This window comes from Neopsephotus bourkii, unplaced genomic scaffold (assembly GCF_033783945.1).
Source record: "Neopsephotus bourkii isolate Nb327-2 ecotype Australia unplaced genomic scaffold, CSIRO-AGI_Nbou_v1 NB_1060, whole genome shotgun sequence".
Classification (NCBI taxonomy): Eukaryota; Metazoa; Chordata; class Aves; order Psittaciformes; family Psittacidae; genus Neopsephotus; species Neopsephotus bourkii.
In genome coordinates, this window is record NW_026901548.1 from 3338884 (window position 1) to 3365623 (window position 26740).

Genomic DNA, 26740 nt, shown 5'->3' on the forward strand with positions numbered 1-26740 from the left:
CTTTTTCCCTGGGAGGGGGGGATCCCTTCACCCCGTTTGGCCTCTGCTGCCCATGGGAAGGGGGGTTCCCGGCACTGGGGGGGGGTTGCGGAGGGCCCCGCCTCTGAGCGAAAGGGTCAGGAGCGGTGGGGCCGCGGGCGGCCCCTCCCCGTCGGGGGAAGCTGAAGTAGTTGGGCCGCGGCGGGGCGGAGCGCAGTGTAGGGTAGCACGGTGCAGCGTAGCACAGTGCAGTGCAGTGCAGTGCAGTGCATTGCAGTGCCGGGACGGGGAGGCCGGTGCCGCTGCCCGCCCCGGGGCAGCCGCGGTGAAGATGGCGAGAGCGGCGGAGCGGGGCGGTGCGCGGCTGGACATGGGGCTGGGGTTGGGGTTGGGGTTGGGGTTGTTGCTGGCGCTGGCCGCCGCCGCCGCCCGGCCGCCCGCCTCCTTTCCCAGCGATGTGAACGGGCACAGCCTCCACCCGCCCTACTTCAACCTGGCCGAGGGCACCCGCATCTCCGCCACCGCCACCTGCGGCGAGGAAGCGGCGGGCGCCGGCAGCCGCCGCGCCGTGGAGGATCTCTACTGCAAGCTGGTCGGGGGGCCGGTGGCGGGGGGGGACCCCAACCAGACCATTCAGGTACGGCGGGGAAACACGGGCACGCAGCCTGCGGAGCCTCGCTGGGGTGGCACAGCCGCCTCCCGGCCGGGGGGTGCAGGGGGTCCGAGCCCTCCTTTGTGCTCCCCGCGGCTGTCGCTCCCTTTTCCCACCCCTATTCGCCGGGGCTGGGGAGGGCAGAGGCCGGTGCCGCTGGGGTTTACCCCGCATCCGTGCTCGCCCGGCGGCCGCAGCCTGACCTTGCGCGGAGGGGTCGGTGGTGGGTGCTCTGAGACGGGGTAGACAGGGCAGGTCCTCGGGGCATCCCCCCTTGCTCGGACCTGTGCACCGGAGCCTGTCCGGAGTCCCCAGGGAGATTAAGCGGACACACGTGCTCTTCTCCTCCCGGCCTTGCCACAAGTTGCAAGTGGGACGCGGCTTGCTGAGTGCCCCTGTTAAAGTTACCGGTTCTTTATGGTCACAAAACCCTGGGCAAACCCTCTCTGAAATTCCTCTGCCAGTCATTATGGTCAATGTGATAATACTTAACCTTCACCGGCCTTGGCTCTGCCGTTCGCTGTGTGTTTTTAGGGGCATTTGGATGAGCAAAGGAGAAAGTGAAGAGGGTGAATTTTACAAGCGAATGTCAGGTCGCTTATCTCAGGGGTCCCATTTCAAGTGGACCAGGGGGAGCCTGCAGCCAGGAATGCAGATGGTAAAAACTGCAGGGCACTTTAACGGCCACGGCTCTCTTGAGAAGAAGACAGAGCAGTTGTAAACGGGCTTGTAAACCACTAGTTTTAGTTGCACGAACTCCAGACCCAGGGCAGCCCAAACCTGCTCTGGAGCTGCTGCTTTCTAGAGTTTTATGCATGTGACTCATGAGGTTGGTGGTGCGAGTTCATGTGTTGCAGTGGGGCAGGAGGGCTGTCAGTGTTGTATGTAACAGTAAGGAAGAGCGAGGGAAAACTTGGTTTCTCGGATCGAGCCTTTCTTGGCCTTTTGTGTAGGGGTGGCTTTGTTACAACATCATCTCTGAAGCATTTTTCTCATTCTGGCCACATTCTCCCAAGTTAGTGCTGTACCAGGAATGTTCTGGCTATTGTGTGGTTATATCATGGAATTTTGCTCCATGTGCAGTAGAAATTGAAGATGCTACTGGGTGGCAGTAAGCTGACATAATCCTCCTCTAAGTTTTGCTCCCTCTTAAAGTGATCTTGTTTCACTTTGCTGCACTCTGATGTGAGTTGAAGAAGCTTTGCTTTAAGTATGAGTAGCAGGAGGCTTACAGGAGCCTTGATGTAGTAACTGTGCTTGCAGAGAGGCAAAGGTAATAAGGAAAGGTGAAGAAGTAACTGCTACTATGTGCATTTGCAAATAGATGTGAGTGATCTGCCAAGCAAAACTGGGAGGGTAAGACCTCAGAGAAAAGCTGGTAAATGTGGCTGTGCATTTATCCCTCCACATCTGTCCAGCTGTGCTCTGGCCACATTGCCAGCTTAGTGTGACACTAAGGATGCTGGTGACTAAAGTGAACCCTTCAGGCTGCACTGGCTTTGGGACAGTTGTACCTCATCCTTAAGTGCAGCCCTTTCCTGGCTTCATAGGGTGTGCACACCCCTCTGGATTCCCCCTGCTGCCAAACGGGGCTTCTCAGCCCTTGATTTCTGCAGTGCTCCCCTCTGCAGCTCTGGCACAGGGTTGCTTTGATCTGAGCACCACTTCCCAGGCCAGTGGTCTTCAGTCAGTCTGAAAGCTTTAGAAAAACCCTTTTGTGGTGGCTTCTTTCCATGGCCACAGGCAGCACCTAAACGGGAGGGGAGGAAACGGGAGGGGTCAGAGTTCCAATTCATTCCCTTTAGGGGTTTTGGCACCACCCGGTGACTAAAGCAATGCAGGAGGTAGGAGGGAAGTGTTCAATTTGAGCAGCCTCAAGCAGCAATAATGAGCTCCACATGCACGTCCTCACTGCCTGCGTGTCCCTTCCCTTCTCCATTCACCTGCTCTGCATGGTGCAGCTGTGGTGTAAAGGGAAGTTTGGACAGGGATTCTGGGAGAATGCCTCTTGGCACCCTCCGGGAGATTTCCCCGTGCTGTGGTGGTGAAGGGACATTTGCTTGACCTAAGACCCAGCATAAACATGAATACAATCATCTAGTCAATGAGTTCAGTCAGTTCTGTTTTCTGCTTGTTTTCATCTGACACTGTAGGAGGCTTTCGGGGAAGGGAATTCGATGATTACAAACCATGATAGCCTTAAAATGTCCATAATCATTGCGCTTCCTGAAACAACGCTGCCCTAAAGACACTTGAAGGGCTTCTGGCACGGTTTGTGGAAGGCTGTAAACCTTTTCAAGCGGTCCCCTTTGCTTTGTTCTGCTCTGTGGCAGAAGACAGCATTTGTAACTGGGGGGGGCTTTTCAGCCTGCAAGGATGTGATGCACAGTGATGCTGAGGTGTGCTGAAAGGGACTCCCCATGCAGGTTTGCTTCCCTTGTCCCATGCCTTCATGATAATGTCTCAAAGATAAGGAAAAAGAGAGATTATAGCTCTATTGATCTTATCAAGCTTTACTGAAGATGCTTGTAGGTATTTGTCTTCCGAGACACAGCCAGCTCCACAGAGGCATAGCTCATGTTCCCCATCCCATCCTACTGCCAGAGGCGTTCCAGAGACCTGCCAGAGATCATTCACTGCTCTCAGTGGGGCAGGGCTGTGGATGATTACTTTAGTTCAGATTAGTAGTATAACAATAAGGCAAGTTAGTGGCGTTCATTGAAGCAATTATAGACATTAGAATTGAAAAACATGCAGCAAACCTCATTGATTTCAGATCAGTGCTGCTCCTGCTTTCATCTGAAGCTTGTCTTCACCTAAGCCCTGATGCTGCAGAGCACTTGGATGCATGAGGAATTGCTGTGCTTGCCTGTGTGGTGTTGGTGTTAACTGGAGGTCTTGTCCTCTTGCCCTTCATGGTGTTGGGCACAGATGGGATTTCAACCTGAATGTCTTTGGATCAAGTGGCATTCTCTGTTGATATCCTGCAATAGGCAGCCACCATCTGGCTTGTTGCTTCTGCCTGTGCTGTGCATGGTGGTGGATGCTGGCTCAGCCCAGGCAATCTGTGCCTCGGGTGTCAGTTGGTGCTGCACCTCTCTGTACATGTCTCTTCTGTGTTTACATATATGATACCACTAGACTTAAGTGATTTAACTGCAGCTGAAAACAACAGGTTTAGAACAAGTTGCTGTTGCCTGCAGAAGAGATACCTGGGGAGTCAGCGCTTGCCTGTGTGAGCGGTTACTTATCTGTGAGAGCAGCCCCAACAACAGCATACAAGCACAAGCTCTCTGTGTCTGAAATACCCCATTCCCTGCCTCCCTTACCTCATCCCAGCAGCCCGGCCTGCCCCACGCTCCCCGTGGTTTTCCAATAAATAAGGTGAGGAGAGCTGAGATTGGGTCACGGCAGGGCCAAACAAACCGGGACAAAGCCGACTGCTTTCCCCGAGGGAAGCGGTGCCAGCGGGGTGCCAGGCTGGGCTTTATGCTCAGAGGAAACTTCAAAGCTCCCACTGACTTGAGCGGGAAGAGGATCAGCTCTCTGGAAGCTGCCCTCCATTCAAACCCCCTCCTTATCTCCCTCTCTTTGCAGTTAGCTCCGATAGTGGCAGGTTTATGTTCTTCAAGCTGCCTTGCAGCTTCTTGCATTGCTCAAGTTCCTTCTTTGGTGTGCTCTAGTGATGTCCGCGCCTCCCCAGCTCTGGCAACCTGCTAAAGTCTGCAGCTCTCGATTGCTGTTTAATTAAAATCCTCTGCTGATGTCAGAACGTCTCCCTTCCCTGTAGAGACCTGATGCGCGGTGCCAGAGCCTGAGTTGCTCCATAATACAAACAGCTGGAAATGGTTCTCATCAGGTTTAGGTCTGGCTCTAATGAAACAACTAATGAGCAGATGGAGCAGCACAGGGGCTAATGGCACTTTGAATAGCAAACTTAATTCAGCTGTTGATGTGCTCCCAGCCCAGTAGCAGCTGCTGCTGTACTGGGGAGAGGGAACAGCGGCATTACAAATGGGGAGCAGCTCATCCTATTTTTCAGTCCCCTCAGCATGATCTGCCTGTCTCCCATCAGTGTGAACTTTGGGTTCAGAATGGCTTTCACATCTGTGGCAAGAATGTAAAGTATGAAACCACTATGGGGTTTTTGTTATTTATCCCCATTTTGTGCCCTCACTCACATCTCCCCCCACCTCTGCTGTGTGTTGTGCAGCAGCAATTTCCACACAACCTGTTGCACCGGTTCCCCTTCAAGAGAGCTGAAGAGCTGGGTCAGTTTTATCTGGTCTCTTCTCCCTCCTTGCTCCGTGCATGTTCAAACGAGCCTTGTCCTGACCTCTCTGTGGAGCAGGAGCTCCCTGCAGGAGTGTCAGGGTTACCTGCATGGCTTCAGCTGCCCTTTCCTTTGGCCTTGCGCTTGCACATCTGCTATTTCATATCTCTGGAGGTGTTAATTAAAAGGTATTCTTGTTCAGGACAATTGCCTGCAAATAACACAGCACATGGCTGTGGGGAAGAGTGCTGTGAAATCTCTGTTTCCGTTGCACTGGGATTCCTCCAGAGTTTGGGGCATCTGGAAGATCACAGTGATACAGCCCTTGTAGGGATGCAGATGCAGGAAGCCTGCCTTGAGATAATATACTTGGTATAATATTAAAGCTGACTGCAGCTGGGACAGGCAAGGAGGGCTTGCTTGCCTAGCTGTGCCTTAAGGGAATTGCCTGTAAGGTTTTCCCTTCTAGGCTGTTTGTAGCAGCAATTCAAGTGACAAGAACAGTGGCTTCACAAAGCAAATCACTTGCCTGTTTTCAGGGCTCTCTGCAGGTTCCCTTAAGAGTGGGTCAGATCCATTTGTGCATTAAAGGGGAAAGAAAGAATTGCCCCTCACAGCTTGGGTCTTTGTCTGATCCTGCTCAGGAGGTGCTGTTAAAGTTGAAGAGTTGTTTACTCTGGAAGTGTGTCCATGGAGCTGGCAAACCAGCACCACAAAAGCAAGGCAGGAAAGTGATTGGCCAGCTGGCAGCAGGGGCCATCCCTTTCTGGCCTGGCACTGCAGCATCACCAGCAAAAGGAACTTGGCTGCTAGACTATTGAGCTTGAAAATGTAGCTGAAAGGACTGTACTCATGAAATGAATAGGTTGACAAGAAACAGATTGAAGGGGAACTGCCAGTCTGGGTCCATAGGAATGACTGAATGGGCTGGGTCGGGATCTTTGGGTGTCAGCAGGGGTGTGAGTGGCAGCCTCAGTGGAGGAGATGGAGCTGCAGCCTCTGCTCTCCGTTGTCACGGGGCTTCTCCCTCTCTACACTCCTGCCTCTGGCAGCCAGTTCTTTGTGACAGTCCCTTTGCCAACACTCAGTGCATATCTGAAATACAAAAGGGATGCTAAATGTTGGTTTTATTCTTTCCAACAGGGCCAGTACTGTGACATCTGCTCCTCTGCAAACAGCAACAAGGCTCACCCCATCACGAATGCCATCGATGGGACAGAGCGCTGGTGGCAGAGCCCCCCCCTCTCCCGTGGGCTGGAGTTCAACCAGGTCAATGTCACGTTGGACCTGGGACAGGTAAGCCAAGTCCTTCTCGATTATGCTGTAGACCAGGCTGGCAAGGACCTGCCCCTCTGCTTCTGAAATCCTTCAGGGGTCCTTGCTGGAAGGTGAGAGTAAAACCTGCTTGTTTAATGATAGGGCAGGAGGGTCTGGTTAAAATACGGAAGGAAAACCTTCTTGTCTGTGTGTAGTATTAAGTGCAGTCTGTGCTATTTGCTGTTAGTATTCAGGCTGTCCCTAAATACTGAGTCACTCATAGAAACATTTCCAGGTGCCATTCCCCTAAAGAGGGTATTTACTTCCTGAAGGGGCATGGTTAGCAAAGCTTCACCCCAGAACAGGCAAACACAGCCCTGAGGAGTTTAAGGTTGTGCTGTAAAACTTTAACTGGTGCATTTAAAACTCTTTACAAACAGCGAGTCCATCCTGAAGCTCTTCCTATAAAAGACAAAGGAAGACAATGGATGCTTGGTCTCTAATGCTGGCAAGTCAAAAGGAATTAACATTGTAATAGCAGTTGCCAGCCCCCCTGCCTCTATTCATCCGAAAGCTACCCCTCTGGAAATGGGTTAATTCTCTCAGATTTTTCTGGGCTTAGAAAAGGCTCATTTGTCTCTGCAGTTTATAAGGTGCCTGACTCCACATTTACAGCTATGGATACCTGGCGTGTATTGGTGGTGATACCCTGTCAGATGCCTCAAACACACACTTTAATCCCCAGGCTTGTCTCTGATCCACTCCCTGCCCTGCTGCAGCACTCGCTTGGAGCCTCTCAAACCCTCTCCACAGCTTCCCTCCCATAAGTGCCAGCTCTGAAGCTGTGCTGTACGCAGCACCAGCAAAGCATCTCTTAACGCCCAGGGCACATCATGCATTGCATAATAGCTGTGTGGGCAAAGCCTCCCGGGGGCACACACACTGTGCTGATCCCGTTAACCAGCGTAGGTGGCATCTGCTGTGTCTCTTGGAGAATTCCCATCTGGCAGGGATGTGCTGAGTTGCTTGGACTCCCTCCTCCCACCAAAGGCCAGCCTGGAATGCAGCTCTCTGATCGCTCACTGCTTCTCTGGAAGGGGAATTTCAATGACCAGCTTCCCTTGAGAGCTGCTTCTCCTCTTTGTCCTTTTCTGTGGCAACTTCTGGCTTTAGGCCAGAGCTAACAGCACTTGAAAGCTGTTCCATTTGGCTCACCTAGGGATTTGCAGGCTTCGGATCTGCAGTGCTGGGGGCCAGAGCCTGGAATGATTTGGGGGGCTGCAGTACTGTTAAAACCGAGCTGGTGTAAGTTTGCCTTCTCTCTCCTCTCCCAGGCCTCTGTATTTGCTCTGGATACCCGTTGGGATGGGGTTGCATCCAAGGCTGGCACCAGTTGTTTCACCTGGTGGGGAGGTTCTCTGTGCTCCCAGAGCCTCTATTTCCCCACCACCTTTGCTAAGTAAGCGGTTGCCCAACAGGAGCACAAACCTAAAGCTTCAGCCCATTTTTAGTGGCTTCCTCTTAATACATGCCCTTATTGTGTGTAATTGCTATAATAACCCACTAATGCTCCCGGTGAGAGGCAGTTCTTTGCTTTTCCCTCCTTTGTGTTGGTAGGTTGGGCAATAGAAACGCTACAGAATCGTTAATTTCCTCCTTTTGAAGGTCTGAGGCTGGGGGAAAGGATGGAAGATGAAAAGAGGAACTCATGGGACTCAGCAGGGTCTGCAGGGCAAGTGCAGGATGGGGCCAGGATAGCTGGCAGCCAGGCTTTGCACATTCCTTGGATACCTGTGAAACAGGTAACACCCTCAAAGGCTTGTCTGAGAGCAGGGCTTTTCTTGGCAGGCAAACAAGGCCTCTCCTTGCTCTCTATGACCCTCTAGGGAGCGCTTGGACCAATTCAGATTTAATTGAAGGCTTTTGTCCCTTTGGGGGGTCATGAGTGCCTGGAGCTGATGCATGGTGCTTCAGCAGAGGCACAGCAGGGGCTGGCACAAGAGGTTATAGTGTCAGCCCCCTCCTTCCCTGCTGGCTTGGTCCCTTTAGAGCCATAAGTACTTCATTACCAGTTGGAATCGGGTTTCTCCAGCATTTGGCAAGGCTGTGGCAACTGGGAGAGTGGCACTTAACTGAGCAGCCTGTTGGTCTTTGCTTTTCCTGGCTGGGAGCTTGCCCTCCTCACAGGGATGTTAAAATCCTATGGGAAGAAGGGAGGGAGGAATGTTCACAGCCAGCAAAGAAGCTAAAGAAGGGCTCAGGCTGGCCACCCAGCTGGTGTGAGTGTATTAAACACTCGCATCACATCATCTCAGTGCTAGCAGTGGCCTAATCTTAACAGCTTCATCAGCAAGAGGGATCAGAGCTCCCACCACAGCATGGCAAGAGATTGTGGCTGATTATCTGCTGAAGCACTTGGGTCTGAATTGCTCCCGCTGTGCTGTGTCTGTTCCTGCCTCCTTGGGGTGGAATAGTTTTCCTTTCTGGAATCGGTGGGGGGAAAAGCTGCTTGAGGTTTCCCATGTCAGACCTGGGTCTGAGCACCAGAAATATGGCAAACGGCTCCAAGGAGGAGCGTTGAACGGATTTGTCTCACTTTTGATCAGGACCTTGTGCCTAAAGCTTTAGTGTATTTAGGATGAGTGGCACATGGATGTGCTGCGAATTCAACATCACAGCATCATGGTGAAGCACAGTTCAGGTTTTGGATGGTGGAAGTGGGAAAGTGCCTCTGCTGCAAAGGGGCTGCGCAGGGAGCAGAGGAAAACATGACTCACTGCCACTATGGGAACTGTCCCCAGTGATCCTGCTGTGCTGAAGTGCCCCAGTGGGTGGAGGGGAGGAAAGGGTGTGATGGAGGAGTCTTTTCTTCTTTTTTTTCTCTTCAAGAAGGTCATTTGAGTCAGAGCTGACAAAAATCAGGAGGCTGAAGGAAACATGAATGACTGGAGCCCTGCCAGGGCCTGACATCCTTCTTGCATGAAGGTGAACCCAGGCCAGCCCTTCCCAGAGATGTTTATGGATAGTTGGTGCTTTGTGATAAACTCTGTGAAGAGGAATGCTTGCAGTCATGCAAGAGCAGGAGCTTCATGCCAGTGCTTGCTCGAGGTTAATGACTGCAGGGTGAAGGTGGCTGGCTAGCATCCCCCATCTCTCCCCATCCCAGAGCCTGCTGGCCCCTGTGACACTGGAGAACGGCAGGAATTCAGACTGAAGCTTTGCAGGGAGTTTTGATTTACATCCCAAAGGTATTTAACTTGTCAGTGCCGTGCAGAGGGCATGCAGCCTCCCCTACAGAGCAGTGAGAAACACCTTCATCCATTCACCTCTGCCACGGAGGAGAGAAGAGAAACGTCCTCCTTTGGAGGGCTCCAGGCCGTTGCTGCTTTAAATGCAGCTCCCTTTTGGGTTGAAAAGAAAGGAAAGGACCAGGATTGTGAGGCCAGTTTGAAGGTGTGTTCCATAGTCACTGCAGGATGTGTCTAGGAAAAGGAGTAGATCAATAACTTCCTGGCTGCCTTGAGAAGTACCTTTTGCATTTCCAGCCATTACAACGGGTTCTGCCAAAGTTACTGCATCTCCTGCCTCCATTGAACTCATTAACTTCTGCTTGCCAGGCTCTTCTGGCTCCAAAGTCAAGGTCTTCATTAGCACAATACACACTAGATGCTTCAGCCCTTGGCCAGCAGGCTGCTATTCTTTCAGTGTGAAATGTCTCTCAGAGGGAGGTGGGGGTTTTTCCTGTGGTGGATTTCCAGAGCATAAACCTACTTCCTTTCCTTCTTGCACTGCAAATGTGACCCCTTGGGATTGGCTTTGCACAGCCGTTGGATGTGGGGGCACTTACAGGTTCTGTGGATGTGGCTGAATGCCTGACTTGCATGAACAAGTCAATCCTCTGTGTGTGAACTGATTTCTTGCTGTGGATGTTAAATTCCTCCTCATTCTTGGTAGATGTGGGCTGGGTTTTGTAGGTGAAAAGCTACCTGGCCTAAAGCTAAAGGAGCACCACTGAACCACAGCGTAACACCTTGTGGGTCAGGGTGCTCCAAAGGCATCTTCCACCTCAATTTCAAACCTCCCATTTACTTCCATGTAATTGAAATAGTACTGGAAGCTGCTGGTGGAGATCTTCAGGAGCCCTCTTTGAAAGGCAGCTGGAAGGAAGGAAAGCCTCACAAAGCAATGGGCTGAGGTTTACCCCCCTGTCCCCAGCAAAAGCCTTCAGCACACAGATAAATCTGATGTTTATTCCCTGGCTTAACTGATCAGAAACCCCTTCTTGATGAGTAAACCCATGAAATCCCAAGGGCAGGCTCATGGTGGTTACTGAATGGAGCTGTTGTCCTGGAGGCTGCTTTCCCTGCAGTTGGTGTGGGATAGGGACTATGGATCCAAGAAGAGTTTTGAGCTGAGAACTAGATACATTTCCCTCTTTCACATTCTTCCTTTTGCCCCTTTGTTTCAGTTGCCGTGAGAGCTCATAGCCTCTGGGTGATGTATCTGCTGCCTGCATGTCCCTCTGAGGCATCCTTGTTGGCTCTTGTACCCAGGGGGAAACTTGAAACGGATCTCTTCCTTTCCTTCCCCTTGGTAGGGATGTCTTCCATGATGTTTTCCCCAGCACACATCACTGGAAAATGCTCAGCTTCCGTTTCTCCCAGGGCCACAGGCTGCCTGCTCTGCCTGGTGTGTGTTTTTCATGGAGCACTGCAGGAATGGGTGAAGGTTTAAGGCTTTTTGTAGGTAGTTCTGTTCTTGATTTCTCTTGCTGGAAGGACTACTTGGTGTTCACTGTGCTGGGGCATCACTGTGGGAAACGGGTAGGAGGGCTCGGTGACATTTATTGTGAGCTTCTGCACCTTCAGTAAAGGGCTGGGGCATAGATCCCAAACAAAGACATTCTTTCTCCAAGTTGTTCTCTGGCTCTTTGAGCAAAAGCAGCATTAGGAATAAAGCACCTTAAGCAGGCTGAGCAGAACTCCTTGGTTTCACCAGCTGAGCCTTCAGCCTTCTGTGGGGAGTCCTCTGCAATGCCATAAACCCCTCCAAAAGCAGATCCAGATCTCTCTGTCCATCTGCAGGCTTCAGGATCCTGGTTCCTCTTGAGCTCTGGACAGTGCTGCTGTGTTTTAACATGGCCTTCAAGTGGAAATGAGGTGCATATTTGTAATGCTTCCATGGAAAAGGCAGGAAAGGTGCAACTGGGAGGGATTGCACTGGGAGCTGGTGCTGAGCTTGGTGTATGGATCTACTCTGCTCTCCCACTACGTTTTCCCCTTTACTGTTTGAAGTACCTTAGCTTGTGAAGGCTCCTCTGTTTCCTTCAAAGTTCCATCCTTGAAGAAAAGCAGCTTTTTCCTTCCATTTTTTGTGCTGATAATGGAGATTTTCACCTTTGCTTGCCCCTTCTCGACCTTTCCATGCTTTCAGTCAGCTCCCACTGGATTCCAGCTCCAAGGGCTGCTCAGGAGCCGCTCAGGTGAGCAGAAAGGGAGTGCCTGGCTGTTAATCAATGGGGATCTGTCTCCTCTGGCAGCAAGAGCAGAGCAAGTCGGATGCCAGGTTCACTTCTGGATCCAAAGCAGGCAAGGCTGAGACTTCTTTCTGCTTTGTTACTGCTGCTCTTGGTTGTTGTAAGGGGTAAGATGTGTGGAACATCCCTTAGTGTAAATCATGGGTGACACATGCATTTTAATTGTGCTGTGTTTACTGAAGTCCTGAACCAGTGCTGCTTAAACTCAGTTTTGCAGGGCTGCAGTGATGGTGTTTCCCTTGGAACGTGTGCTCCCCAAAGACCTGCCAATGGCTCACGTCTGCCAGGCTGTCAGCACACAGGAAGCTCTGCACACATCGCTCAGCACCGTGGCACCTTTTGTGGCCTCCGAGGAGGGTGTTTCTGTCCATCCTTTGCATTGTACAAATGACCCTTGTGCTTCAACAGCTTAATCTCCCCAGAGGCTGTGCTTGCTCTGCCCAGACCTGAACCAGCTCTGGAGAATTCAGGTGTTAAAATAAGCCTCAGCCTCCCTCCCAGACAGCTCCAGGTAATGACTGATGAAAGGATAATTGCTCTGTTTCCAAGAGGTGCGTGCGAGATTTCCACTGTCATTTCTCCCCACTTAGTGTTGCCTATGTTTAACGTTGGCGTGATGAGAAACAAGGAGGCTGATGGTGGTGGTGAGCTCCCCCTTCCCTCCAGGCTGATCCTTCCTGCTCAGCTCCCTGGGATTCTTCTAAGATGAGGAGAAAGCCTCGGGGAGAGCAGGAGCTGGGGAGAGGTCAGGCGAGCTGCAAGCTGGCGTATGGGAGGCATTAGTGTGTAAGGAATAGCTGGAAGGCAAACCTTGCTATTTCTTGCTGTTCTGGAAAGTGGCTGCTTGGCTTGTAAGCAAGAGCATGAATGTGTGCACATAAAAGTGCTGCAGGGTCAGCTTTGTCCAGCCTGTTTGTGGTTGTACCAGGCAAGTTAAAACAGACCCAATCTGTCTGGGTCAGAGCATTGGGTTTTCCTGCTTCCAGCTGATGTTACAGGGAGCACTGTGTGCAGGTCAGTGAACCCAGTGGAACAGGAGGGAATCACAGCTCTGATGGGCACTGTGATGGCAGCTGAGTGGGTTGTTTTCTGTGCTTTGGCTTGCCCTGTCTCCAGAATGGGAATACTGCATCCATCTCCGTTGTTTTCTGTGCACAGCCTGTGCGCTGGAGCCTGCAGTACAAAATCATTTGTAGAAGAGAATGATTTCTTGAGTCAAGCCCCCAAGACAGCTGTTGGCCATGTGCAGCCCTTCTCTTCTGTCCATCATCTTCCTCAGCCAGTGCCAGCACTCATCACCACCACGGGGTGAGTTCATACCCAAGTGTGCACTGATGCAGTGAGGAGCCTGGATGGACATCCTGCTCTTGGTGTGACCCAGGCATGCTGAGAGACTCCCTCACCCTGTGGCATTGCACAGTCCCTTCAGTTCTTGACACTTGTCCTGGGCATGGAGGAGCCCCTCAAGTGGGCTCTTCCTGCTTCCTGGGGCAGGTTTCCAGGAGCCGTTCCTGCCCTCCGGAGCACCGGCTCAGCTATGTCCTGGCTCTGATCCACCCGGCTGGCAGGCAGGATGCTAAATACACTTCTGAACATCTGCCTAGTCAGCTTAGAGAAGCCTCTTTCAAGCCTGTTCTAGCCCCCTGCACCTTTCTTTTGATGCTTTACCAAGCCTGGCTCTGCCCTGCTTTCATCTCTGCCTTATGCTTTTATTAGAGTCATAAATGTGGGCCTCTGGGCTGTGCCCAGCCTTGATCCTCAGCCGTTTCCTGTTTTCTGGATGCAGTGCTCTTCACATTCCAGACCTCCCCTCCTATGTGTGATGCCAGGCAGTGCAATAAATAGTACATTGCTTCCCGTTTGATAGAAACTAAAAAGAAGACCAGTAGGAAGACACAAGATGAGGCACATGCCTGGTGTGATGGGACAGAAGAGTCTTTCTAAATGGCTTATGAGCAGACTCAAGATCAGTGGCAGTTAAATGGGGAAATGTGGCCTGTTCACACAGACCTGGTAACTGAGTTTCAGCTTCTGAAGGCATGCTGAGGGTATGGCTTAGAGAGACTGGAGCATGGATTTGTCATAGTGGGAGATGCAGGGAGGAGGACAGGTCCTTTGCACTTGGATGACTGCACAAGGTGAGGACGGTGCAGTGGTTTGGGGCTGCTTTGGTACCAGACTGACAAGAATGGGAGGAATGATGATATTTTGTGCTCCATAGAAGGACTTGCCAAACAGGGGTATAAAAAAGGCCCTTGTTAACATGAGGTCACTGCTAATGGAAGGTGTGTCTGGATGGTGCCAGCTTCTGTTTGTGCAGCACAGGAAGCAAAGTGCTGGTTTTCTCCAAGCACCCCAACCTGGCCTCCTGAATGCTGCTTTGGAAAGGCAGCACCTAGAGACAGGGAGAGCAGAGGTGGGGCTGTGGTGTAGTTTAGGGCCTCAGCATCCACTTCCTTCTCAGTCCTCTCCTGAAACAGTTCCATATGTTCTGTGGGTAGACTGGATATCACCTACTTGATGCCAGAGAGGGTGAGCAGGGGCTGGCCATTGCTGCTGCACAAGGCTTGCTGGGGCTTGTCAGTCACTGCTTCTGGAGGGCAGTGTTAGGGTAGTTGTTTCACTGTCTTGTCCTTCCCTCTGTTGAATAACAAAGCCTTCATGGGAGTCGTGAGACTCCTGGATGTGGCAGGAAACATCGTGCCTCTTGTTCCCAATCACATTGATCTGAGAAGCTGTGACTCTGGCAGCAGGGTTGAATTGGCTGGGCTCCTGGTGCAGGGGTGTGTTTGAGTGTGTGGTATACATGGGTATCTGGAAGTTAGGGCAGCTTCCATTAGAGTAAGTTACCTTTACCCTAGGAGATCTCAGTGATGGCTTTTACTGTACCTATGTATGCTGCAACCCACTTCTTTGATGGAGCAGACCTACTGGCCAAGCCTGTGTGTATAACTCTGCCCTTGTTGATGTTCTCTGCCTGAGAATCATTTTGCATCTTCTGTTGGCATCCTGATGCTTCTCAGTGCTTGTTTGCATAACCCATACAGTGACAGGCAAACAACCAAATCCTGACAGTTGCCACCATTTTTCCCTCATGCATTTAGTAGCTCTTTCCCATTTCTTTGCCTGCTTTGATACAGAGCTCCCCCTCTCACACGCTCAGCTGAGCTCTATTTATGGGTTCCTATGAGTTCCCATCACTGTGGATGGGAGCATGCCCTGTGACCAAGAACCAGTTGGCATGTGTCCGTAGGCATCTCTCGGATCTAGTTAAATGCACATGATGCCAAGCACTGATGGGAAGGGGAAAAGAATGGCTTTCTGGTATTTGCACTGAGTTGCAAACTGTAAACACAGGCTCATGACTGCAAACAGAAATCTCTGTCATTGGCTTCATCATGACTTCACTGTTGTTGTCGTGGCTGTTTGCTAAAGCTGTTCCTTAATCCTTTTCCAGGCTTTTGCAAAGTCTGCACCCACTGAAACTTTGTGAGCACGAAGATTTTGGCTGGACTCCAGGCTGGGCTTAGTTTATTCTTTACCAGCCATTGCTTTTCTGCCTTGGAGTAGGTTTGCTTCAAGTCTTTGTAAATGGGACTGTAAATACAAGGGGGCTCTTGGGGTATTGTGAGTAAAACCCTGTGTTCTTGGGAGCCCTTCTGCCTGAACAGCAGCAAGAGCTGCCGCACAAACGCTGTAGCTGCGGGTCTCTGCTGGTGTTAGCAGTGGTGTTGGGAATGTTAATCCCATTGCGGCCCTGGTATGTGCTGCTGTTGGGTCAGCTAACCCGGCTATGAATGGCAGTGTCATGGTGGGGAAACCTGCTGATAAATGCTAACACAGTGCGTGGCTGTGACACTGATTTTGAGATGAATAAACCTGCTTGCACGGGTCGGGTTTGGCTTTGTTGAAATGTGCTAACGGCCGTGGCTCTAAACCCACTGGTATCAAGGCTTGCAGGACCCATGCAGGAGAACTGCTGAAAAGTGATGTTGCTGAAATGTTTGGAAGCTTGGGACAGTTGGGTTTGGTGCAGGGAGCTTAATAAGTGGTGCAAGGGAGGTTCTCTTCCTCTTGGAACTGGGTCTTTGTATGTGTGGGACATGAAGCTGCTGACTGATGGTGGTCCAGAAAGGCACCTTGCAACACCGATGGTGGTCCAGAAAGGCACCTTGCAACACCTCACCTCTTGGCCCTGGGAATAGACATGGTGGAAGTAAGAAGGACAAGGAGTTGAGGACAGAAAGGAAATAGCATTTGCCACCTCCTGGAACAGGGTAGAGAAGCACACAGAAGTGAGGCGAGAGCTGAAGCATCCATAACCTCTTCCAAACCTGGCAGTAGGAGTTAGGTATATACTGCTCTTGGTGCCAAAGGGACTCCTCTGAGGTTTGTGTGAGTCTGTCAGCTTTGGCATTTGGCCATGGAAAATGAGAAGCCTTTCAGTGGCTTTGGTGGCAAGCTGAGACCTCTCACTTTGTGCCAGTTTTTAGCTAATTCATCATCTTCCGTTTCCTCCCCTCGTCACCCTTCCCATGTGTGCAGGTTTGTGACAGGATATCCACTCCATTCAAGGGAATGGGGGAAACATTTGCTCCTAGCATGGCCAGTTGCCAGGGTTGCTTTGTTCTCCTTGTCACTGAAAGGACAGCCCAAGGAAACCCTCAGACTGAAGCTGGCATGCAGCTTGGAATGGATTTCCTGCAGCTCTGGAAGTGAAATGCATGACACAGGGATTTTGTATTGAATTATTACTACTTTTTACCCCAGAAACACAAGGAAAGCGACAACCTGGGTGGGCTGTGAACAGGCTGGGTCTGAAATCCTCTCTTTGGGAATTGTCACAACTACACAAGTTGTGCTTTGTCAAGGTTCAAGTGAGGCTTAGGAGGGTTTTAGGTGAATTGAGAGCTGAGCTTGAAGCAGGTCTGGGTTTCTAGGAGAATTCGGTTGTGTGGTTAAGAGGAGGGTCACCCCTGCACTATTCAACGTGCTGTAGCTGGAGGCTGTTCTTGCTGACACCCAGATGCAGAAGGCCTTTTTGTAACAAACGGGATGATGGTGGCAAGGAAAGTGTTGAATTGCAGTGTCTGGGTTTTAACTCCTTGCCGTGGCCATAGCAATGATGTCCAGGGCTCTGGGGTGATGGGGTTATGGGCTGTATAGAGAGGGTGAGACAGCCCTCCCTTAGTGAAGGGGGTAGTGCAGCAGGCTGGTCCTCTAACACTGTGTTCTGCCTACTGTGCCCTGCAAGACAGAAGGTTTGACCTCTGTTTGTCATTGTAGGTTATGTGGCATGTACCTGTGTGCATGTTGTGTTGTGGTGGGATCATTACATTGCTGTCCCAGGGCCCCCAGAAACTCTGGGAACTTCACAGACATCTAATTCACTGTTGGCCACAGAAGGAGCAGGAGCTGTTTCAAGTCTTACCCAGTATCTAAAGCACAAGATCCTATTTGTATCCTATGGAAGGGGACTTGAGTGTTTCTTTTTTCAGCCCATGATTTAGCCAAGGGCTTCCTAAATAGACTTAGCAAGGCTTTGTCAGCACTGACAAGGGTCTTACTATAGCTCTTTTATAGTATTTTATTATTTTTAGTACTGGCTGGTCATGGAGCAGGTCCCAGATTTGTACAGCTCCCTTTGGAGAGCCCATCTCAACAAGCTTGTGTTCCTAGCTGATGTAGCTGTGCTTGCAGGTGGGTTAAACCATCCTGCAAGCTGTCTCCAGCAGAAACCAGGACTCCTTTGTCTGCCTTCTCAATTTCAGTTATAAACTGGCCCAGGAACTCCTACAAATACTTAAATTGTCTTGTACAGTGAACCTGGATTGATGTTTCTTACTGTAATTTAACTCGTATCGTGTACAGCTGGGAACATTTGTTTGCTCTGGATGGTAGGAATGTCCTCTTGACAATGTGCTATGCTTTGGTGAGTATGAATAGTGGGCTTTTCCACCCCCCTCTCCAGGTTTCTGAAGGCCAAAGTCTTGAAAGAGCTTAGAAAGGCTGCTAAAGCTGTGCTGATAAGATAGGCAGCAAATGTGCTTGAGAGCCTTACATAGGAACAAAAATGTCCAAGCTGTTTGCTTTCCCCTTTACAGTGTGAAGAATTAATATGTCTTATTAAGGGGCCTGGGGAGTTGTGTGCTCAGAGTAAGGGCTACACTCAAGTATTATTCCTGCCTGGCTTGTGCTCTCCCTGGGGCTGGCAGCTGAAATGTTTGGTTCAGAGTTGCTGGGTAGGAGACTGGAGCTGGTTTGGACTCTGCAGTCCCTGTGGTTGCCATTTCATTTCTAGCAGGTTGCCACCTGCAGAGAGCCGCTTCCATGGAAGATGTGTTGATGAACTTCATCAGACTGCGGTGCTGTGAGACAGACACTGCAGCTACTGCTTGAAAACTTGGGTTTAACCTCCCGAGTAAATGACATACCTGTGCTGTGCCCCCGCCCTGGACACATGCCATTGCACATACCCTTCCTTCTTCAGCAGTGGTCTTTCAGTGGTGTGTGCTTACACACCCAGACCTTTTATCTCTACTAAATCACAGCTTTCTTAAGCCCTTGTGTTTTCTGTAGCACTCCCCTTATCTCTGTTCCTTCCCAGGGCTGCGCAGTGGGAGCAGGGAAGCAGGAGGGGCTGAGCAAGCTGTGAATGTGATGCTGTGTGGCTTGGAGCAGTGGGAGCACCTGTAGGACAGATGGGTTTTCCCAAGTTTCTGGGCAGCTGGGCTTTCTGCAAGGCAATCATTCTCTTTCTTTTTTAGTAGGATTTGTAGTGTGTTTGTGCAGCACAAAGTTGCAGTTTGTCATGTGGCTGCCAGCTTATGGAAAGGGGCTGAAAGCTGGTTTGAAAGCTGCTGCCAGATGATGGCATGGTGTTGCTTCTGCTCTCTGTCCTTTTGTCCTTCTTTCCAACCATCAGAATAGGGATACTGTGAAGTCCTGGGAAGTGCTTTCAGTGGTGCCATGCAGACTATGGGAGCAGTTAACAGATGCACTTCTGCAGCCTGGTGCTGGGACAGGGCTCTGCTGTCCATGCTGTCAGTGCCTCCAGCCAAGCCAGGACTGAGCAGCCCTATGCGCCTCACTGTGCCTTTTGGCCACATTAACATCATCTATAAGGACAGTGTGGCTGGTGTCCTCATGAAATTGCTGTTCCTGATGAGAAGTGTTGTGGCTGCTTCTGTTTTCTTTCCTTTTTCCTATAGTCAGTGTTCAGCTGTATCTTCACAGTGTGCAGTTGCCTCCTGGTAGCCCCTAGGCTCTTGGTGATCCTTGTGTGTGTATATGTGAAGGTGTATGTCTGCAAGTGTGTATGTTCTATTGCCTGCTTGTGGCTGAACCTGCAGAGAAGACACTGTTTTTATGGCTGCTCCTTCAAGGGACATCTTCCTTGCTTGTGGACCCGTTGAATTGGAGAGTGCTGGATCTGAGCTCTGATTCCCAACAGGTTTCTCTTCTGTATGGGGTTTTACTAACCATAGCAAAGGGCAGCAGCTCCACAACTCACACCACCTTTGCCTCATTCTGTAGCTAGAGCTGGAGGTCTAGGGCATGGCACCAAGAGTTTCATCTTCACGTGCTGTTTTGGGGGAAACCGGTGCAACATGGGTGCATCTGGATGAGGTGTGGTGCCTGCTGTGGCGCAAGCAGCAGTGTGGATGTAGATATCCTCTGAATTGCAAATAGTTGTCTAGCACAATGGGGTTTGCTTGGTGTAGAAGGCATCTGACCTTTCTTTTGCTAAGGCTTTCAACAACCCAATTTACAGCCTTGGGAGGGACCACCCAGGGAATGGTTTCATGGCCAGCAGAAGGGGGAGGGAGGGAACTCTTCAAAGAGCAGAGGAGGTGAAATTACTACCACAACCCATATATTGATTTCATGAACCGTGAGGCTCGGAGGCAGATGCCAGCCTGCTTTGCTGTGATCTTAGCAGAATGTGACCCCTGTCCCTCAGCAGCAGGGTATGGAGGAGATCACCTTTCCCCAGGCAGATCCGATTCCTGGAGGCTGTCGGGACGATGTTCCCTGCGCCTGGGAACAGTGCTGGGAGGCTTTGGCTGTGCTTGGGAGACACACACAGCACAGCTAGTATAAACCACCACAGCACAGATAGTATAAACCCCCACCACAGCAGCTTCAGAGAGTGGTGCCAAACTGCATTGCTGTAGCCACCCTGCCTGCGTGAATGGCTTTGCCTCCCCCCTTTGAAGCTGGTGACTGTCTTTGAAAAGAGGAGATCAAGAGTCTGGGCTCAGGCAAGTTAAAAGACACTATTTACAAGTGTTTATCCTGGAGACTATTTATAAAGCTCCCATTGGGAGCAGCAGCCCCCCTTGGACCGCAGAGTACAGCTTCCAACCGCTTGTGAGCCAAACTGCTCAGGTTCACGTGTCCTGCTGAGCAGTGCCACTTCTTCCCAACGGTGTCTGCATTGCTGTTACACGTGGTGCTGCGTTCAGTGCTGAATTGCCCTTGCAAGGTCTTTGCCTCTAGACCTGCAAGTGTTCAGCAAACAGTAGGAGTTAAATGGCTGCTCTGAAGGTGTTTTGGGGTATTCACACCAGGTTGTTAAAGGCTTCTTGTTAATCTCATAGTAGCAGGACATGTTGCAACAATGCTACTGCTGCTTCCAAAATTAAGCATCAGCCCCATGTCCTTAATTCTTGCTCCATGGAGGAGCAGCGTGGAAGGAAGCAGATCAGTAGCACGTACCTCCCTGTGTGCAGCTGTGTGCTCTCCTGAATGGAAAGCAAACCTTGTAGCCCTATGGAGATGAGCTGCCTGTGCCTGCAGTGCTGATGGCTCCACGTTGCTCCAGCAAGGACACACGCTGGTGGTCATGGCATGCTGAGTTTGTAATCCCGTGCTTATGCTGTATCCATAACTAGTGCTTGTGGTGCTTTTCCTTGCATTGAGGGGTAATAAATCCCCCTGGTGATATGTTCTGGGCAGGGAGTGAGGATAAGGGCTTGGATTTCTGCAGTGGTGGGACCCATCAGTTGTTAAGTACCCACAGCACCGGGAAGGAGGGAACCGGAGATGTCCGCAATGCCCTGGGACACTGCCTGGTGCCGGTGCTGGCACAGCCCTGGGCTTTATTTTCCCCACATCCTAACTCCTGCATCTCACGTCAGCAGCGAGACCCGATGCAGTTCCATGTCCCTGGGGCCAGGACAGGATGTCAGCATGTCCGTGGTGGAGCTGCCGTGGGTCAGGTTGCTGATAGGGAGATGGGGGACAGGTGCTGTGCCGGCAGCACTGCCGGTGGGAATAGCAAGCACCCGTATTGGGAACTGGGTCAGCAGTGTGACCTGAAACACCCCGTGGGGCTCAAGGAGCTCTAGGCTGTGCCTCTTCCTCCGGGTCTCTGCCTCACCAGCCAAACATCCAGTGTTGGAAACGTGAGCAGGTGGGTTAGTGCTGCTGCTGGCTCAGTGCTGCCTGAGCACAGCGCTCACAGGGGTGGTGTTGTCTGCTGCTGGCCTCTTCTCTGTATGCTGAGCCCTTTCTGACCAGGATAGCTGGAGGTGTGTCAAAAGCCTCGGTCCTCAGCTAAGTGAAGCTGCTGTGTTTGAGCTGGGTTTATCTGTCAGCAGCAAGACCTGCTTTCTGCAGCGAAGTTACCTCTGAGGCAGCCCTGTGCAGGTCAGGAAAGCAGGGCTCTATGGTGAGCAAAGCAAAGCAGCCACAGATGCCTGAGCTGCAGGAGCCGCTGGGGCTCGAGACCGGAGTGACCGCACGTGTCCGCAGCGTGCTTCATCTTAATGTGTTGTTTATTTGATGTCCTGTTTGTTCTGGCAGGGCCCGGCTGCCTGCAGAGAGAGATAAGTGAATGCTGCAAAACAGCGTGAGCTGACTCTGCTTCTCAGCACCTTGCATCTGCCAGAAGCAGCTTTTCCTCCCAGTGGTTGGTACACAGTAGCCAGGGCTCCAGAAAGGCAGAAGGGGGGAAAGGGGAGCAGGGTCTGTCCATCCCATAAGGAGGGAAGGTGACACGCTTCATTTTGGAAGCGGCTTTGGTGTCTGTGGTGGGTGCAGCAAACCCAAAGGAAGGCTTTAGGCTTCGGTTGCCCCACAGCTATGGGAGACTGTGCTGGATGCACTCTGGTTTGTGCCTTCTCTCTTCCCTTATATCTACTGCTGGTCCTTCGAGGGGTGTCCAGTGCTTTTGGCAGTCTCCACTGCACAGCCAGCAGTGCCACTGGCACACGGGATGCATCCATGGTGAGGGCAGTCAGCAGCCTGCCCCTGAGGAGCTGCCTTGTGTCCCACCACAGAGCGAGCCATCCATTTCCTGTTAGTAGTTACAAGAACACAGTGTGTTCTTTAGGAACAACCCCACAGAGCCCTCCCTCCGAAAGAATTCCAACCTGTCAGGAAATTGAGAGGAGAAACGTTTTCCCAGGCAAAGCCTGTCCAAAGCAGAGCACTTCTGTTCTCATTGGCTGCTCTGGGAAAAGCCATCCGTGCATCCGAGAGCAGGGGTTTACTGGAGCTCTGAGGGCAAGAGGAGCTGTCCTGTGGAGCAGAAGGAAGGGAATAAGGGCTCATCTGGGCCTGTTGTCATTCCCTCTGCTGTGTTCCTGCTGTAAGGCTGGGGCTGTTCAGCCTGGAGAGGGCTGTGAGGTGACCTCAGAGCAGCTTCCAGTGATGAAGGGGGCTACAGGGATGATGGAGAGGGACTCTTCAATAGGGGCTGTAGCGATACGACAAAGGGCGATGGGTTCAAACTGGAATGGGGGATGTTCAGGTTGGATATAAAGAATTTCTTTACTGTGAGGGTGGTGGGGTGCTGGCACAGGGTGCCCAAAGAAGTGGTAAATGCTTCATCCCTGGCAGCATTCAAGGCCAGGTTGGACAGATCCTTGGGTGACATGGTCTGGTGTGGGGCATCCTGCCCATGGCAGGGGGTTGGAATGAGATGGCCATAAGGTCCTTTCCAACCCAGCCCATACTATGATTCAGGCTGGAGGAGCTGGTCCCAGAGACAGCTTGAAGCTGGGAGTGGAAGGGAGCTCACTTGCCATCCCTGGGAAGCAGGATCATGTCAGCATCACCCAGAGTGTATCAGGCAAAGAGATGTATGGTAGAGGTTAAAGAATTCCCTGATATTTCAGTGGCTGATTGAAACCATACTGAGCCCTCTGCCTGGGGGAGCTGCTGCATTTCATTAACTAAAAGCAGCTTCTTTTCATCCTACCGGAGTGGAGCTGCCAGGGGCAGACAGAAAACACAATGTTGATAGCACACTCATGATACGATCTTATCAGCTCCTGCCTGTGAATTGTGACCAAGTTTAATTGACTCTTTCCCCAGGGTTGGTTGGGGAGGGTTCCCCTTCCTCAGCAAAAAAGTTTTCCAGATGCTTACTTTAAAGGAGGCAAAAAAAAAAGGGATTTTCTTTGGCCACCTTTCCAGCTTCCAGCTGTGAAGTGCTGGAAATGTGGTTTTCATTATGTCCAAGAGAGAAATGTTTCTTTCTTCCAATTGGGATGGCAATAAATATTTCAAACCATAATATGCTGTAGACAAGCGAGTGAGTAACACTTGTTTTCCACGCAGCAGCATGCAGCAGGTCTTGGCTGCTGTGATGAATGGGCTCAGGAGTCACTGTGGTCTTGCCTTAACACATGGACTGTGCACATTCCCTTGGGGTATAGATTCAATAACCAAGTGTCTGGTTGTGCCTTCAGGTAGTTTTGCATTGATAAAACCCCCAAGCAAACAAACACCAAAGCAGAAATGATCAGGAATCCTTAGCTGCCCCATTGCATTAACTTCCCAGTGTTCCTGCTGTGGACAAACACACATTGCTCTTGCAGCACATCTCCAGCCTATGACTCCTTTCTCCTCATCTGACCCCAGAACAGTTGAGTTCTGGAGTGAGCCTGATAAGCTGGTAATGGGGCTATTTTGGATGAAGAGGAGGAGGGGTGAATTCCAACTTTGGAGTATTCCCTCCTCTGCCAAGGTTGCTTTGCTCATAGCAAGGATGCTCCAGCTTGGCCAGGCCAGTGTGACCAGGGCGCTTCTACAAATGGGAGGGTTGCAGGATGCTGCCTTGCACTTATTCCAGCTGATCTTAGGTAATTGTGTTGCTGAACTTGGATCTGAAATCACCCATCCTGCTCTCTCCTGCCTATGTGCCTTTAAAGATGTCTCCATCCTCTTTTTCTCCTCTGTTTTCTGTGGTAAGAGCCCAAAGCTAAGAAGAAAGCAGGATGTGAATTGACTTTTCAGGCATTTTAGATCTTCATTCCCAATGTGGGAATGCTTTAAAATCTGTTTTGCCCACAAAGACTGCAGCATATTTTTCACTTTAAAATAATGTTTAATAAGACTTTTTAAAAGGAATTAAAATACCAATGGAAGCAGGAGGACATAAGCCAAACATTAAGAGAAAACCCTTGAGGATAACATGAGTTTGTGAGCAGTTTGGTCTTGAACTCTGTGGGAATTGGGCTAGATCTGTGAGGTCTTCCCGGATATCCCTGCATAATTCAGAGCCCTAAAATAGCACAAAACTGGAATAGCCTGGATGACCTCAAAGCTTGCTTGCAAGAGACTTGCAGCAGAGCCAGAGTAGGTGAACACCCTGCAGCACATCTGGGCTTCAGAGCCCCCTGAGGAGGCAGCTGGGGCATTGCTAATTGGATACTGGTCCTCATTAGCATCAGGCTTTGATGGATAGAGCTCTTGAGTTTGCCTCTGCAATGAGCAAATAGTGCTGGGGGGACTGTGGCCTCTCTTGGAAATGTGAAGTGAGTCTAAAGGGTCCAATTAAGTCTGTCCCAGGAGGGGTTCATAGAAGACCTCAGCCCTCAGCACCATGGCCGGGAGCTGCTGCAGTGATTTATTCAGTGCTGACCCATGGGGACGAGCAGCTCGGAGGAGGAGATGTGAGCGTATGCACAAAGGTACTTACAATGGAGCTCTGGTTTGAAACAAAGCAGCCAATTTCCTTTCACCACAGACAAGCCTTATCTTGGGAGATTACGTCTGTCTCGAATGGAGCCTCTGCTGTCATAACCAGCTCTTCCTGGGTGGATACGGGCTTGAGCAACAATCCCATAGCAGCAGGCCTGGGCTGTGTGGGAAGTGCTGGGATGTTTCGGGTTTGGGGTTTTATTTAAACTGGTGGAGGAAAAGAGCTGCAGGGGCTGTTGTTCTGCATGTTGCTGAGCGGGGCAGCTCAGATGCCTTTTGAGGCATCTTGTTGGTGCCTGCCTGCTGCTGTGGGGCAGATGTGTGCAGATGGGTGCATCCTGTTCTGTTGTCAAGGAAGAAGGCTGCCTGGGATCCACCTTGCTGGTCTGACAGGCATGGAGAGTCCTCTCAATAGTCATGAGTGCATGCTGTCCATAGAAAAAGTCTTCTCTGGGACATGGTCTCCTCACCCAGAGAGAGAAGGTTCCTTTCTCCAGCTCCATGGGGACACTTTTCAGTGCGCTCTCACAGATACAACTGCAGGAATCAACTGCTTCACGGTTGTCCAAAAAGGGTTGAAGATTGGCTGCTTTGTATTCAAGAGCAGACCATGTTTTGTGGTCCTGGCACAAACATGGCTGAGATGTCTTTGCCTTTCCTCCTTCTCCCATGAGTCGAGTAGGTGCTGCCAAGCTTGAGATCAGTGATGGGCTGCAGATAGGTTGGTCTGGTTTGACCAGTGCTTCCTTTACCTTTGAGCTGTGCTCAAGGTGCTGGGGGAATTCTGTAGTTACCCTGTCCTCACCAGCCAGGGGAGATTGCTTCTCCTCATCTTTGCAAGTGTGCTGGATAGTTGGGTTGCCAAAGAGTTTGGACTGGTGTGTATATATATATATCTATCTATATACATATACACACTTCTTTTGAGCTCATTCATATTGTTCTGTGATGTTAGATGTTCTTTTTGAAGCTGGGGCAGGAAGAGGCTGGAAATAAGATGATAGCAGAAGGCTGGAGTAAACCCTGCAAGTAGAAATAATGCACTTCAGAGAGTATGAGTGAACTGCCAGGCTGGAAGGTTCAAAAAGAAAGCTGAACTTCTTGCCTTTGGGATGCTGGTTTCTCTCTGCACAGACAGCTTGGCTTGTGATGTACCTCAGGCACCTTCTAGTTTAACTGGGACCATCCATTAGATACCAGTTTGTATGTTCAGAACTGGATGATGTGTATTGCTTCATTGAATTCTTAGGTTTTTAATCAGTCCATTTAAAGGATTTTGCTCTTATACCTGGCCTAAATCACAAGGTCTCTAATGTAACCTCTTGAGCTTTTCCTCCCCTGCATTCTTGTGCCACGAATCCATCTTGTGATGTCTGACACTTTCACAAAGAGGAGAAATTCAACCCTGTGCCTTTTGTCTTGGTTTTCCACCCTTCCACCCCAGCTTGTTGGGAATTTGGTGTTACATCATTAGGGATTTGTTAACCTAAGGGAGAGAGGCCTCTGCCTGTCTGCATTGCAGGTTTCTCTCTCTAACTGCCTGAGTTCAGGAGGTGTTGAAAGCAGAGTGGTGATGGGCAGATACAGTGAGCTATGGGAGCTGGCTGCAGGGTCACACTGGCTCCAGGGGGTTTAAGACACTTTGAAGCCAAAATCCATTCTTGAAGGATGGTTTTGGAAATTGCTGAGCACTGTATCTCATAGGAGCTTGAGATGCACCTTGGGCTCTCTGCCTTCCAGCCCAGTTTGGACCCAAACTGGGAACCAGACAGACTCTCCTTTGTGAGTGTGCCAGTTTCTTTGCTTGGCTTGAAATACCCTGCATTAGTAGGCACCCCATCTTTACTGGGGTGTTATTTAGCCATGAACAGTGTTTGCTGAGCTTAAACATCAGCAGTACAATGTAGGTGCCACTTACCATGCTACACAATGATTTGCTTCAGCTCTCCCAAGCTGATCTGCAGTGGTCCACTGCTACACTGTTTTCGTGTAGAAATTGTGCAGAAATTGATGGCTCTGCTGCTGCATTGCAGAGCATCAGAACTGAAGTGGTATGAAAAGGTCAGATGAGATTTCTTAGTGAGGAGCTGTTTGTTTGGAGGAAGTT

At 50.7% G+C, this 26740-nt stretch overlaps 1 protein-coding gene across 2 annotated transcripts in view; it reads left to right on the top strand.

Moving 5' to 3' along the window:
* The first annotated feature begins 265 nt into the window (after positions 1 to 265).
* The window catches only part of LAMA5 (laminin subunit alpha 5), an 84087-nt gene continuing 57612 nt past the window's right edge, over positions 266 to 26740 (top strand). For both annotated transcript variants that reach the window (XM_061361585.1, XM_061361587.1), the window contains exons 1-2: positions 266 to 616; positions 6048 to 6200. In XM_061361585.1, the coding sequence (XP_061217569.1) occupies positions 311 to 616; positions 6048 to 6200 (459 nt within the window). In that variant the 5' untranslated portion in view covers positions 266 to 310. The remainder of the gene's footprint in view (positions 617 to 6047; positions 6201 to 26740) is intronic.